This window comes from Pelmatolapia mariae, linkage group LG18, assembly GCF_036321145.2.
Source record: "Pelmatolapia mariae isolate MD_Pm_ZW linkage group LG18, Pm_UMD_F_2, whole genome shotgun sequence".
Taxonomy (NCBI): Eukaryota; Metazoa; Chordata; class Actinopteri; order Cichliformes; family Cichlidae; genus Pelmatolapia; species Pelmatolapia mariae.
The window spans coordinates 37,563,033-37,577,759 of NC_086243.1; the positions used below are offsets into that span (position 1 = coordinate 37,563,033).

Below are 14,727 nucleotides of genomic sequence, written 5' to 3' on the forward strand. Positions count from 1 at the left end.
AAAGAGCTGAGGAGAGCCCCAGATGAGGGGTCGCTCAGCAGCCGCGGAGCAGAAGCCAGGGGGGGTTGCAGTGACGTGCCCGTGAGCTCCGCCGGCAGCCAGCTGTGCCTGAGTGACCGAGCCCCAGGCCGAGAGGCCGAGGGCACCCCACCCCCGAAGTGGCCCGAGCGAGCCCCAGGCTCCAGGCCCCGATAAGCAGCCACCAGGAGTGAGCCGGTGTGTACCCGGACGCCCATCCCCAGACACAAAGAACCACCAACGCACCGATGTCTGAGGGCGTCTGCCACTGGCAGGGGGAGTGGTGGGGGGGAGATAGACCTCCAAACCTTGGAGGGCCTGAGATGTCCCCAGAGAGGTGGCGTCTGATACCCAACCTGACATATAGACACAGACAAACAGGCACACACAGATACAAACATCCATTCCCACCCTCATGCTCTCATAAGCAATTACTCCACACTCAACCAACGTGGAGACAGACATAAAGAGACACTGTGCACACAATCACACTCCCCAAGCGTACTCTAAGAACCGGGTCTAGGTACCCTTGCCCCTGGAGGGGGAAACTGCACCCAGACCCAGTTAGTGTTACCCTTTTCCCAGCAGACTGCCCCGGCTCCGCAGCAGCAGGGAGGCCCCACATTCCAGACCCCAGTCGGACGGCCAACTCCTCCTCCTAGCCCCCCCGCTCCAGCAGGCCGCAGAGAACGGGGGTGTGTGAAGACTCCAAACCTCCCTCCACCCGCTCATGTGTAGTGTTGATGCATGTGTGTTCTAAGGTGCATTTAAAACCCAGGAGGGCATGGAGCTACCTGCCAGAGAGCAGCAGGTAAGTGTTTTGTAATATGTCAGGGTTGTTCCAGATAGGTGTACGTTTGCATGGGATTAATGAAGACTCTGTCAATTTTAGAAACTCCCACCATCCTGTCAGAGAAGAGCTGATGTTGATGCTTTTGAAGCATTCATGTCGTTGGATGTTTGAGCTGATAAATGGTAGATCTGAAATCTCTAGATTATTGCAAAGTGCTTGTTCTACATCTAGCCAAGGTTCATCTAAGAGGGTGTGTTTTAGCCATCCTGAGATAAATTGAAGCCTGTTGGCTAAGAAGTAGTGCTGAAAGTTAGGTAGTTCTAATCCTCCTTTATCCTTGGTCTTTTGTAGAATTTGGACATATATGAATCTAGAGATCCGAACCAATCTTGTGGCGGTTTAGTTGGGATCATTGAGAATAAATAATTTATTTTTGGTAAGACCATCATTTTTATAGCGGCAACCCTCCCCATGAGTGATATGGGTAGACATTTCCACCTAGCCAGATCGCCTTCTACTTTCTTTAAAAGTGGGATGTGGTTTCATTTAGTTAGATCTGCAATTGACTATGTGCACGAGAAAATGCTAACTTCCTGGTTTGAGACCGGATGTGGGGTTGTACATTTCCGGTAGCTTTACTTTGCGGTCAATCGCTACTGCGAAGATATACTCCAAAATCATGTCCAAAACTCGAAAACGGAAAGATCGCGTTAAGTTACAAAGAGCAGAAGGTGGGAACACTCACCACTGTTGTGTCATAAAAAATCTAATGATCAATTTTGACGTTTAAAGAGTTTAGATCGATCAGCTGTTTACATCACTCAACACAAGCAGAACTGCATTATAGAATCAGAAGACACATCGTCCACATTCAGAAGCACATCTCTGTATAGTGACTGGTCTTATGATTTAAACAGGCAAATGTTCAGCATTCAAACTACAGGTGAAGAATAGTCAAACCAGATGTTTCCCCATTATGTCCATATCAGCTAGTCAAGTACACACCTACACATCATGTTAACAAACCGTGAAAAAAAGCCACACAAAAAATGAATGATTGCTGGTAAGGGTTTCTATACATTAGTATTTACGAAGGGTATGTTGTGACTTACCTTCAGAATTACAGTGGTCCCTCGCTATAACGCAGTTCACCTTTCACCTCGCTGTTTCGCAGATTTTTTTAGTGCAAGTTTGCATGCTTTTTTTTTTTTACATCACATTGTGTCCTGCGTCCTGATCGCTGCAGACGATCTCCGTGACGTCTCTCCTGTACAGTACAGAATCGCCGCATCGATCGCTAGCAGTGTGACTCTGAAGTGCAGTACTGTATGTCCACGATGTCCATGCGTCAAAAAATAAAACTGGCTACTTGATTTCACCTATCGCTGGTTATTTTTAGAACATAACACCCGCGATAAACGAGGGACAGCTGTTTACAGATACTGAGAAATATAACATTTGAATCCCTTTTCTCTTTTGAGAAAAAGAGAGGCGCTGGGGGAAAAATATCGACAAGTCGATGAACATAATTTACAGATATATTGGGTAAATGCCCAAGACAGCTATAGAAATATAAATCGCCGCTTGATTTATTCATTTGCTTAACTTGTTTTGGACCGTAAACAGGGCGCGAATAGGACGCCGGAAACAAAGCTCCTCACAGGAGTTTCCGCACCGGAAGTAGCATATGCTAACGTGCACATAGTCAATAGGGCTGCCACAAACGATTATTTTGATAGTCGACTAGTCACCGATTATTTTTGCGATTAGTCGATGTATAGGAATTTCTTTTACTTATGTACTAATCACATTATTTTATTGTATAATGCCTTGGTGCCACTGGATTTTAACATGTCTGACACCCATACTGTAAGAAGGAAGTTGGGGGAAGCAGACCACTCCACAGGAAGAGTCTTTTGTCTCTTCGAGGACTCTGGGAGGTAGCAAGGGAGTGTGAACCTTAAGATGTGAAACAGCTGTGTACTGCCTTTTGTTCCTGGAGAAGGTATTTAACTGAGAGCCATGTTAGGCTCAGGGAGACTCTGCTGACCCTGCCCCGTGTCATGCAGGCTCTCCACCAACTTGGTTTTCTGTTCTTTGTGTGCTTTGATTAAAGAATGTTAGCTACCGCTCACCGCTCATCTGCAGGCTTTATTTAATGGAAAACTTCCACAACATCGACTAATCAGATCATCATCCATTGGACGTAAAACGTACAGCTTATTGCACCAGCATGCATCTGCTCTTATATAACTATCATTAGCTTACAGCTTTAAGTGTTTAAAGTATGTGCTAACTAAAAATAAAGACAAGATGATAGTTTATTAAATTTTAATGAAATTTGCAGATTGTTTCGTTGGAGTTTAATAAACTCAGCCGTCTGCTCCTTGCTATCTAAACTATAACAGGACACTGGAGTAAATTCTCGAGCATCTCACACTTCTGATAACCAGTTGTCTGCTTCACGTTTATTCAGCTGTGTAAAAACTATAACTTTAATCTCAGGCAAACCGATTTACTAAGGAACAAATAAAATACAAAAAAAAAAGCCAAACAATAACAATTTTAAGTTATCTAAGTGACTTATGTATGTTTAACCTGAGTAGTGAAAGACAGCGGTGGGTTTGAAAACGATTTGCCGGGAGTCCGGTGTTCTCACGGCTCTAGTGAGCCTTTCCCCCGGTCAGCTATCGAGCTGGTGGGTAACAGACGTCTCCGAAAACGTCGGAGCGCTTTTGAAAATATGTGGTGTCTTGATAAACTGAGCAGATATTTGAGGTTTACACAGCTACATTCTCGCATGAAAAAATGTTAAACGTTTATTTTGTGACCCAGAAAGAATAATAAGAGTAATATTAAAACTAAGTAGCTGCCGCCATTGTTGGAAACTGAGCTGGGCTGCGCTATGAATTCTGGGACAGAGCTACTTCTTCTTCTTCGGGGTTTAACGGCAGCTGGCATCCTTGTACATGCAGTGCTGCCATCTTCTGTTTCAGTCCATTATTACACTCTTAAATCCTGCTACTTATTCCTGCATCTTTTGTGATCTTACAAAGCTTCAAACGACGCGTCGACTATTAAATCAGTCGTCAACGATTTTGATAGTCGACGTAATCGTGACTAGTCGACTAATTGTGGCAGCCCTAATCTGCAAGCTTGGGAGAAACATTAATACCTAAAGTCTAAGGAGCTTGGAAAGAAAAGCGTCTGGACTTCTTAAAGTTGCTTGAAGACGTTTCACCTCTCATCCGAGAAGCTTCTTCAGTTCTAAGGTCAAATGGCCGAGAGTCCCAGATTTAAACCCAGTGGGAGTATCCCCCCAAAGAGGGACAAAGGACCCCCTGGTGATCCTCTAATCACATGAGCCAAGGTGTGAAAGCGGGTGTGGGACCTAATCAGCCAGGGTTTCGGGTGAGCTCATTGTTAAACCTGGCCCCACCCTATCATGTGAATTCCTGAGGTCAGATGGCCCAGAATGTGAGTGGGCGTTAAGGCGTCTGGGAAGGGATCTCAAAACTGGATTATAGATGGCAGACAGTTGGTGTCGTAAACCACCGCCTCTGTTCAAAGATGGTCGCTCACAGTGGACATAGATGGCCTCTTTCACTCCTCTTTCAAACCATCTGTCCTCTCTGTCCAAAATGTGAACATTGGCATCCTCGAAAGAGTGACCTTTATCCTTAAGGTGCAGATGGACTGCTGAGTCTTGTCCTGTGGAGGTGGCTCTTCTATGTTGTGCCATGCGCTTGTGAAGTGGCTGTTTGGTCTCTCCAATGTAGAGGTCTGGGCATTCCTCGCTGCACTGTACAGCATACACCACGTTGTTAAGTCTGTGTTTTGGAGTTTTGTCTTTCGGGTGAACCAGTTTCTGTCTGAGTGTGCTGCTGGGTCTGAAGTACACTGGGATGTCGTGCTTGGAGAAAACTCTCCTGAGTTTCTCTGATACACCGGCTACATAGGGGATGACAACGTTGTTGCGTCTGTCTTTCTTATCCTCCCTCGCTGGTGTCTGATCTTCTTTTCTGTGCATCTTTGCTGACTTCATGAACGCCCAGTTGGGATAACCGCATGTTTTGAGTGCTTCCTTTACATGTGTGTGTTCCTTCTTTTTCCCTTCAGGCTTAGAGGGAACATGTTCTGCCCGGTGGTGTAGGGTCCTGATTACTCCAAGTTTGTGTTCCAGAGGGTGATGGGAGTCAAAGAGGAGGTACTGGTCCGTGTGTGTGGGCTTCCGGTAAACTTCAATGTTGAGGTTGCCGTTTTCTTCAATGTGCACAGCGCAGTCCAGGAAGGGCAAGCAGTTGTCCTTTGTGTCTTCCCTGGTGAACTTGATGTTTTTATCCACGGCGTTAATGTGCGCAGTGAAGGATTCCACTTCTTGTGTTTTGATTTTGACCCAGGTGTCGTCTACATATCTGTACCAGTGGCTGGGTACTCTCCCTTTAAAAGAGCCAAGAGCCTTTCTTTCCACTTCCTCCATGTAAAGGTTGGCTACAATAGGTGACACGGGGGAGCCCATGGCACAGCCATGTTTTTGTCTGTAGAAACCCTCGTTGTACTTGAAATATGTAGTGGTGAGGCAGAGGTCTAACAGTGTGCAGATCTGATCGGGTGTGAAGTTGGTCCTGTCTAACCCCTAACCCTAACCCTAAGCTGAGAACACATTAGGAAACTCAGGTGTTTTAAGTTCATTCGAACCTCTAAGAGGTCTGTGGGTCTCTTGTAAAAGGACAACATCTGCCTGTAGTTTTTTGAGTTGGTTAAATATTTTTAACCTCTTTTCTCTGGAGCCAGCTCCATTTACATTCCATGTAACGAATCTTAGTGCGCCCATAGATGTCTGTGTATAACTAGGGGTGTGCGCTGTGTGTGTCGCTTAGACAGGTGGGGAGAATACATCACTTGTTCGTAAATAAAGAGAGGGAGAGAGAGAAAAAATGTGTGGCGAGATGCTCCCTGAGTCTGACTATGTGTTTGCATATTTACTAATATGAGTACGCTTGGTTTAAGTGTGTGTATCCTATACGACTGTGTGCGCTGTCTGATGTAAATGTGCTGCCGTTGAGCGCATGACAGTGTGTGATTGTGCTGTGCGTATGTGTCGAAATAAAGGATGTTGTTTGTGGATGAGTGTGGAAGCAGGTGATCGAAGCAGTGAAAGAAAAATAAAAAAAGAAAGAAACCAGGGACAAGGGTGAGCAATATAAACACAAGAGGGGGGAAAAAAAAGGAGAAGAAAAACCCAGAAACATTCCAATCAAACCATTGGCGGAGAGTGACGGTGTTCATTCTGCTATGAAATCACACCTAAGATGTGATTTGATACTGGTAAGTTAAACAGATGTTAATGCAAGTTAGTGTGAGTGGACAGGAGAAGAGTGTAGCGGATTCTTATCTGGTGTGAAGTAATACAGCCACGGAGTGAAGCCAGCGGTCAGTTGAAGCAGAAACAGCCTCCTTCAGCTACCAGCTCACAGACTGATCACGGACATGATTACGAGATGGAACGAATTTTAGAACAGCAGCCAGCCATCTGTGCCACTCTGCTTTCTGCAGAGGTCAAAGGGAGGACATCTTGACATCACGTGAGTCTGACATCACGTGTGCACAAGAAGTCGTCAGACCCCGGTGATGTCAGAGGAGAGCATCCCAGCCCCGCCCATCATTGCTCCTCTTCATGCCAAGCTTGTGATGGGTACACAAGAAAAATTAAAACTGAAGTTATAAGCAAGGGCAAACTCGAGTGAATAAAGTGAAACATCTATTGATGACATTTGTTTTTATGCATCAACTACAAATATTAGTGCAGAACCTTTGATTTGACTTTGTGGCATGAACACCAGTTTGATTTGATGTTTTTCAGTAGCAAAACAAAAGGAGACTGACAAACAGGTGGAGGAGGCTCACATATCAAGGACAGCTTTGCCTCCACCCTAAAGAGACCATGGAGCTCTTGTGCATTGGTGGAATTGCTTGGAGCTACATTTGCCTCTCTTGGTGACAATACTGCACCAAGAAGATGATGTCGCTGCAGCTGAGATACAGAGATGAGAAATCCTCTCAGTTGGTGGAAGGACCATGAACAGGAATAGCCTTGGCATTCCAAAGTAGCACAGAGTTTCCTAAGCATTCCTGGCACAAGTGTCTCTGCAGGAGACATGGTAAATGCACAGAAGTGTCCTGAGTAGGGCTGGCCCATATCATACCGTTTACAGTAAAATGGTAAATGGCCTGTATTTGTATAGCGCTTTACTTAGTCCCTAAGGACCCCAAAGCGCTTTACACTACATTCAGTCATCCACACATTCACACACTGGTGATGGAAGGCAAGCTACATTGTAGCCACAGCTGCCCTGGGGCGCACTGACAGAGGCGAGGCTGCCGGACACTGGCGCCACCGGGCCCTCTGACCACCACCAGTAGGCAACGAGTGAAGTGTCTTGCCCAAGGACACAACGACCGAGACTGTCGGGAGCCGGGGCTCGAACTGGCAACCTTCCGATTACAAGATGAACTGCCAACTCTTGAGCCACGATCGGTAATACCGGGATAATGTTAGGCAATGATAAGAAAATGAAATATTGCGATAAAATATGGGTAAAATAGATGTGTGCCTTTGTTTTCATACGCACATGGCGGAAAAAGCATGGCGGTGACGCAGAATGAGAAGGGCGAAAGCGGATCGTTGAATGAAACGGATGAACCAGAACTGGTTTGTAAAAATGCTGCAGCTTCAGTGGTGTGGAACTGGTTTAGCTTTCGTCCGTCAGATACACAACAAAGCACTATTTTTGGTAGAGCATGCTAACGGGCCGTCGTTATTACTGTGTTTTTGGAAAATACGGCACACTTAAAATCAATCCTTTGATTTTTCTGAAAGTCGACAGCGCCCCTTATAATCCCGTGTGCCTTATGTATGAACTCTGGTTGCGTTTATGACCTCGAAACGATCTTATGTGCTACACGGCGCTCGAAAATCTGTCAAATGTTTCAGTACGACTTTGCTAAGCTACGAAGCCGCACCGCTTGATGGATTGTCGGAGCATTACGGCTATCGTAGGCAGGAGCCTCGCGGAGTGATACGTACTGTGCTTCAACATAATATTACCGTATTGTGTGTGTATAACCTCTTTTTAAGTTTAGTGGATATTATACATGGTTATGCTGAGGATATGTCGGCCAGTTTCCACTGGAAATGCCTTTTGGTTAAACTGTCAGCGAGGAATTTGCATTTGCACTGTTACATTTTTATATAACTTTAATGCACATAAAAAACAGCTGCTTGTTTAAGTGAAAATACATTGATGGGTTTTTTTGCACTAATAAAGTTGTGGAGTTGTAAAGTATTTTGTCTCGTGTCAATTATATCGTCAGTTATATCGTTATCACAAATTTTCAAATGTATATGGTGATAAATATTTTTGGTCATATCGCCCTGCTCTACTCAGAGAGGGAGGCGGGGTCTACGGCTCTTCTGATTGATTACCTCCAGATCTGAGGTTTATTTGGTCCAACTGACTCAGAGGGAATCGATCAGAGTCAGCTGAGAGATCGATGAAGGATGATCAATGTTCAGCTCGAGCCGTCCCTCAGCGGGTAGATCGATGATGTGATCAGCGTGAATGTTAGGATGAACCTTTACTTTGAAAGCAGATGACTTCCTGTTTGGCTTTTCGGCACACAGAATCAGCTCATTTAAAACGCTGATGGGCACCGGTTACTGTGGTGATCTAACAGGTTAACAGACCTGCTCTGCAGGAACACGTATGACGGTGCGAACACGTTAACTTCCTGCGTCTGTTTATCTATTTTCTCTCACATCAATTATATCATCAATTATATCATCAGTTATATCGTTATCACAAATTTCCAAATATATGTAGTGATAAATATTTTTGGCCATATCGCCCTGTCCTAGTCCTGAGAGCCCAGCACGTGGACCAGCTTGTATTTCTGCACACTAATGTGGAAACTGAAAAGTAAGCTCTGAGAAAACACTCCAACATGTAAAATTGAATAAGTAAATTCCCTTTTTCAGGTTGCACAAAGTGTTCCACTGCAGGGCTGCATGTTTAGTTTTTAGCACTTTATGTTGTTGCTCAATGTTTACTTGGATGAATCCTTCAAGCTGTTTCATTTGGATTTATTTCTGTGTGAATGTTGCAGAGAGCATTTTTTGGATTATTATTTTAAAATCAAAGTACTCAATAAGTAAGAGCTCAATGTTACATTGTTCACATATTTTTCATGTTAAACAGAAGAGTTGATTTCTCATGAACGTAGTTTTTGTTTGACTTCTGATAAGGCAGATGTGAACTTGTCCACATAGCCCTCAGTTTCATATCAAGCCCTTCACAGTTTGGACTGTTTACTGTGAGTTTTCCTACAATTAAATTCAGTCTTAACGTAATATCGTCTGTACTTGACTTAAGTGTGTGTAAGAATATGCAGTATGTACTGTCATACATACTGCATATTCTTGCCACTACACACCCAGTGTTGCTGCTGTCGCTATCGTGTGTGCTCGTCGTTCTTTAAATAACCCGAGCCCAGTTCCTTGTATGTGCACACATACTTTTGCCATTTTAAATTATGCAGAGCACAGAGTCGATGCGGATCACCTTTTCCTTTTCTTTTCAGAGCTTAAAGAACAAATGACGATTTGAAGCAAAATTTAAACTTTTTATATTTTAAAAACTTAAAACTTCTTTTCACAAACAGTTTAAAAAAACAGTTTTTAAAAAGGTTAAAACATCTGACTAAAAACTTCAGTTCGTCTCATCACAGTTATTGATCCTTGCTGGTGATGTCATGTGGTCACCACTTGTGGTATTTCCAGTCATGTGATCTGCCTGGCGGCGGCGGCATCCGTGGTGGTGACGGGCTGCAGATTTTTCCACGGATCCTGCATCATAGACGGGCTGAAGTATTTCTGCACGGGCGCGTCTGAAGACTGAAAACAGACAGCAGTTATGACACGTTTAAAACACGTCACAGACACACACGTCACAGACACACGTCACAGACACACGTCTCTCACATGTCCCAGTTTGTTTGAAGAACTTCGGTCACGTGACAAATATCTCTGACAGAGACCGCTTTGCAGGATGTTTAACAGCTGTTTATTAAACACTCACTGCATCTGCTTCTCTCTGCTCTGAGATTACAGTGAGAGTGACGCCCCCCCTCCCCGAAACCTCCGCCTGTCCTCAGGTGGACGACCCCCCGCTGATCATGAGCCCCCCCCCGCCCCAAGACAAAGAAGAGTCAGTAAGTCAATCAGTGAGAAGTTTCACCTGAAATCGATCTTATTAATGATCAGGCTGACTTATGAATGACTCACGGATCATCTGTACCGATCAGGCTGTCGGTCTGACCCAGCCTCGGATCCTTACCTTGAAGTTCGGAGCTGAAGTTGGACTGAGGGACTGAGGCCGCCGGAAACCGTCCCCTCTGCGCCGCATCGGACCCCCGAAACCCCGCGAGCCGCTGCCGAACCCGGCCGGAGAATCTCCGAACCCCCGGGAACCGTTTCCGAACCCGGCCGGAGATCCGTCTCTGTATCCTCGATTAGAACCCGGAGAGTAGCCTGGAGATCCCGGAGAGTAGCCCCGCGGGGAGCCTCCGTATGGGGAGTGGGGGAAGCCCCAGCCGGACGCCGGGGAAGAGAACCTCCCAGCCGGTCGTGGAGCTCCGGGACTCCGCTGATGTCTGTCCGGAGCGCGGAACATGTGAGCGGGTAAAGAGCGACAAAGAGCGGGAGAGGAGAATCAAACTGCTGCCACAGGACGACGAACAACACAACAAAACACCAGGAGCCCGGAACCGGAAACACAGCTTGCAGCTCCGCCCACAGACTGCAGCGCCGCTCAGCGGACAGCAGGGTGAACAGTTCTGTTCATAGGCAAGGCAAGTTTATTTATATAGCACAGTTCAACAGCAAGGTGATTCAAAGTGCTTTACAGAGACATTAAAAAACAAAAACAAATATAAAGCATTTAAAATGGGAAAGAAGAAGAAGAAGGGAACAGTAGATAAAGTCAGTAGTTAAAATGTAAGTTTTGAAATTTAAGCTTAAAAGTAAAACAGTGTGGAGTTGGTGCTTTATTCAAATGCAGCTGAGAACAGGTGAGTCTTCAACCTGGATTTAAATAAACTCAGTGTTTCAGCTGATCTGAGGCTTTCTGGGAGTTTGTTAGAGGAAGCTATTGACGAGCTCATTGACTGAACCTCTGGACAGGTCAGGTGTTAATGGGAGACCTGGTTAAAGATCTCACTACTGTATTCAGTTATACACCGTTTTGTGATCACTGCTGTTGACATATGTGTGCGCTGAAATTTTACTTTCAAAGAAAGCACAGTAATGATCAGACAGGCCCACATCAGACACAGTAACCTTTGAAATGCTCAGGCCCTTGGAGATCAGTAGGTCAACAGTGTGTCCTCTATTATTATATTATTATACTATTAGTATTTCACTATTAATCACAGTGTTGCTAAATAAAAGGATCTGGCTTTCATCAGTCACATGACTAACATTAACCAATGATCACCCTTGATGTCAGTGCACACTGGTTAACTGGGAACGCGCTCGCAAAGAGCATGCGCATTTCCTTGCCGCCTGATTGGTGTAGAGCTGTGAACTGGGAGACTGGTGCGACACAAACCAGTCAGCAGGGTGAACAGCGTACACTGTAGCCTATAGCACACAGCAGTATCAGCTTATTATGGCCACGTTGTGTTGTGGAGACTGACAAATTGACTCAAATGAGCGTGCTGTGTGTGCAACAGCGCGACAGACATTACCTGTCCTTTTATTACCTGCACAGGTGTCTGGGTCATTAGCTGCTAGCTAACTGGGTAAGGCTGTCACATCTCAGGAACATATTTAGTTTTAAAGTAAGTTACAGGGCTTTCCCTGACTCTCTGGGGGGCTTATATTTCACTAAAAACTATCTAATATCTTCATCAACATAATTATGGATTATTAAAAAAACACTATTTTTAAAGAAAATACATTACAATTTATATTAGATTTATATTTCAAATATGACAAAATGCTGATTTTACAGCAGCCACATGATCTCTACAGTTTAAACATTTAATCAGCTTTCTGCCTGTGATAAACTATTTTATATTTAACACTTTATTTGTTTTATTCTTATGACTTTATTATTACAACACTGGGAATAAAGGGAAGGATTCTGGATCAGCACCGTGTGTGTGTGTGTGTGTACCATGACCATCCCTACTAATATTCCGGTTTCAGTTTATTTCTGTCACCAACCTTTGCATGTTATTGTCCGACAGCTCCCGTCTCTCCTGTGGCCTCAGATCAACACAGCCTCCCACAGTGCACCCACCAGGTAAAACACACCTGACGACAGTGACACAGTGTGATCTGATTCATATCAGAGTCTTGATGAATGTTGTTCTTCAGCCTGGGTCTATGTGCCCTCGAGCACCCGCCCCTCAAACATCTCTGCACGGCCCTGCTGAAAACTGATTTAATGAGGCCGCACTCGGCAGGTTAACTATAAACAACAATCCTGACTGATGACTCGACTTTTAAAATGTGTCACCTCTATAAAGCTGAAAAATAAATTTGACTGCAGTCACACCACGAGGAAGCTGCTGCAAACTCACTGCATGAAACTGTTTCTTCATGTTTAGAGATTCGAAAATGACTCCAGCCTGACCATGGCAAACTCAACAAATGGCCTCCAGGCTTACAGACACCGTGGTTGCAGTTCGTGAGGCAAACCGTGTGGAAACAGGAGTGAGAGGACCCAAGCGCAGACACATGGAGGTGAGGTGGGATAAGCAAAAGGCGAGCCTTTATTGTTTGGCTGAAAAAAACACAAACAAAAGGTGAGGAATAACTAGAAAGGAACTAACAAAACCTAAAATAAAGAACACGTGGAACCATGGAAAACGTTTCCAAAAACCTGACAAGCGGGAACGAAGAGACAGAGACACAAAACATTGGGAACCACAAACAGACAATCCGACGAGGGACAAAGGGAACGAGGAAATAGCAAACGGGAGGGAGACACAGCTGCGACTTACCAGACATGACGAGACAGGGAGGAAGCAAAACAGAAAACTTTGACGTAGGACACAGACTGTCAAAGTAAAACAGGAAGTTGACCGGGGAGACAGAGGGAACGAGGAACATGGAGCACAGGAACACAGGAACACAAACCAAAAGACAAATAATGAAGTCAAAGACTATGATTCAGAAAAACAGCGGATCACTGACCCAGGACCGTGACAACCTGACTGCCTGCATCACCTCAGAGCGAGGGTCAGGGTCTGCCAGCACGGACGCTGCCTACAGAAAGAGTGAGCCGGCTCAGATCCTTCAGTGTGTGCAGCAGGCTGCTCTGAAGCTCCCACCCTGGAGGAGGTGATCACTGACTCCCACCCCAGTTTCAGCAACGGGTCCCTTCAGCCTGGCTGTGTGAGGGAACGCTCCAGGAGCTCGTTCCTTCTGCTGCTGTCATTCATCCACTGGTGTCAGATCCACACATGTGGAACACCTCACAGTTATCTATCAATATCTCTGCTTCTACTCTCATTTTATACGAGCGCTTGTTGTTGGTTATATATCTGTGGCTATGACAACTCAATTTCCCTCTGGGATTAATAGTCTCTCTGATTCTGACTCTTATCCAAAAACGAGTGGCCCTGACTCAGTATAACACCAACCCATCAATCATTCGATCTGATCTACTTACTGTGGAGGTTTTAAATGCAGAAACATTTAAAACAATAAAAAAAAATAATGGATTAAAAAGCTGAAACGCTGGTTTCTAACCGGAGCTCTTTAGTGGGGTAGAAGCATACAAGCAGACAGCTCGCTCTGTTAGTGAGATCTTTATGAAGTGAAGCACGGGAACCACGTCCTCGCTGTTTACTAACGGAGTGCTTCAGCGACTTTTAAAATGTTAGGCTGTTGTAATGAGCAGGTTTGTCCTCTGGGTGGCGCTCTCGTTGTTTGAGTGCAGGTGTGGAGCTCAGAAACAGCACAGGCTCATAAAGCCCGTTCCCATCCAAGACCTGCCTGCTGATAACATCCTCCAGTCCTGTGACGATGAGGAGCGACTGCAGCAGGTGTCTGGTGATAAAGTTTGCTCTCAAGGTTCTTTCTGTGAAGCTGTAACTGTTCAGCAGTGAACAGGAGTCCTGCATGACTGAGAAGTCCTTCACAAGCTCCAGATGCAGGAAGAGCTGTATTGATTTTGATCGACAGCTTCTTGATGTGACCATATCTATGCACCTCCAGTGAATGGACATGAAAGGTACCTCTCCAGCTCCCCTGCTTCTGGCTTTCCTGACCCCATGGATCCATCATCTTAGTCGGTTAGACTGCTGTTTGCGCTGGCCTCATCCAGCTCTGTGTCTAGGTGATGTCTGATGAAGTTGAGACCTGTGGAAAGATGTATGGTTTTTGAAAGAATTAGGTCTGGTCATTATAGTGCTGTGTACACTGCCAAGCTGCGGATGTTTGGCAAGAAAATTTGATCACACTGGAGATGTTTTTACTAACTCTTGTTGAAAAACAAAATCTTGTCATTCATATCCCGCACAAACAGTTTGCAATGAATTCCAGATTAAGTTTAAAATAAGAATTAAGGCTAAGCAGTGCTAGCCAATAGATCCTCCTGTTTGGCTGTTACTCTGGGGAAAGACGAGAAAGACAGTGATGGAAGCGTGACTGGAGCTGCGATGTAGCCTCTAATCCAGGGGTGGGCAATCTCAGTCCACGAGGGCCGGTGTCCCTGCAGGTTTTAGATCTCACCTTGGGTCAACACACCTGAATCACATGATTAGTTCGTTACCAGGCCTCTGGAGAACTTCAGGACATGTTGAGGAGCTAATTTAGCCATTTAAATCAGCTGTGTTGGTTCGAG

The 14,727-nt window shown here is 45.1% G+C and overlaps 1 protein-coding gene across 1 annotated transcript; it reads right to left on the bottom strand.

Moving 5' to 3' along the window:
* Positions 1–9,491: 9,491 nt before the first annotated feature.
* On the bottom strand, positions 9,492–10,655 carry mplkip (M-phase specific PLK1 interacting protein). Its single transcript, XM_063462484.1, has 2 exons — positions 10,207–10,655; positions 9,492–9,764 (listed from the first exon to the last, which is right to left on the bottom strand). The coding sequence occupies exons 1-2, from the start codon at positions 10,540–10,542 to the stop codon at positions 9,651–9,653; spliced, it is 450 nt and encodes a 149-aa protein (XP_063318554.1). The 5' UTR covers positions 10,543–10,655; the 3' UTR covers positions 9,492–9,650.
* Between the last annotated feature and the right edge of the window lie 4,072 nt (positions 10,656–14,727).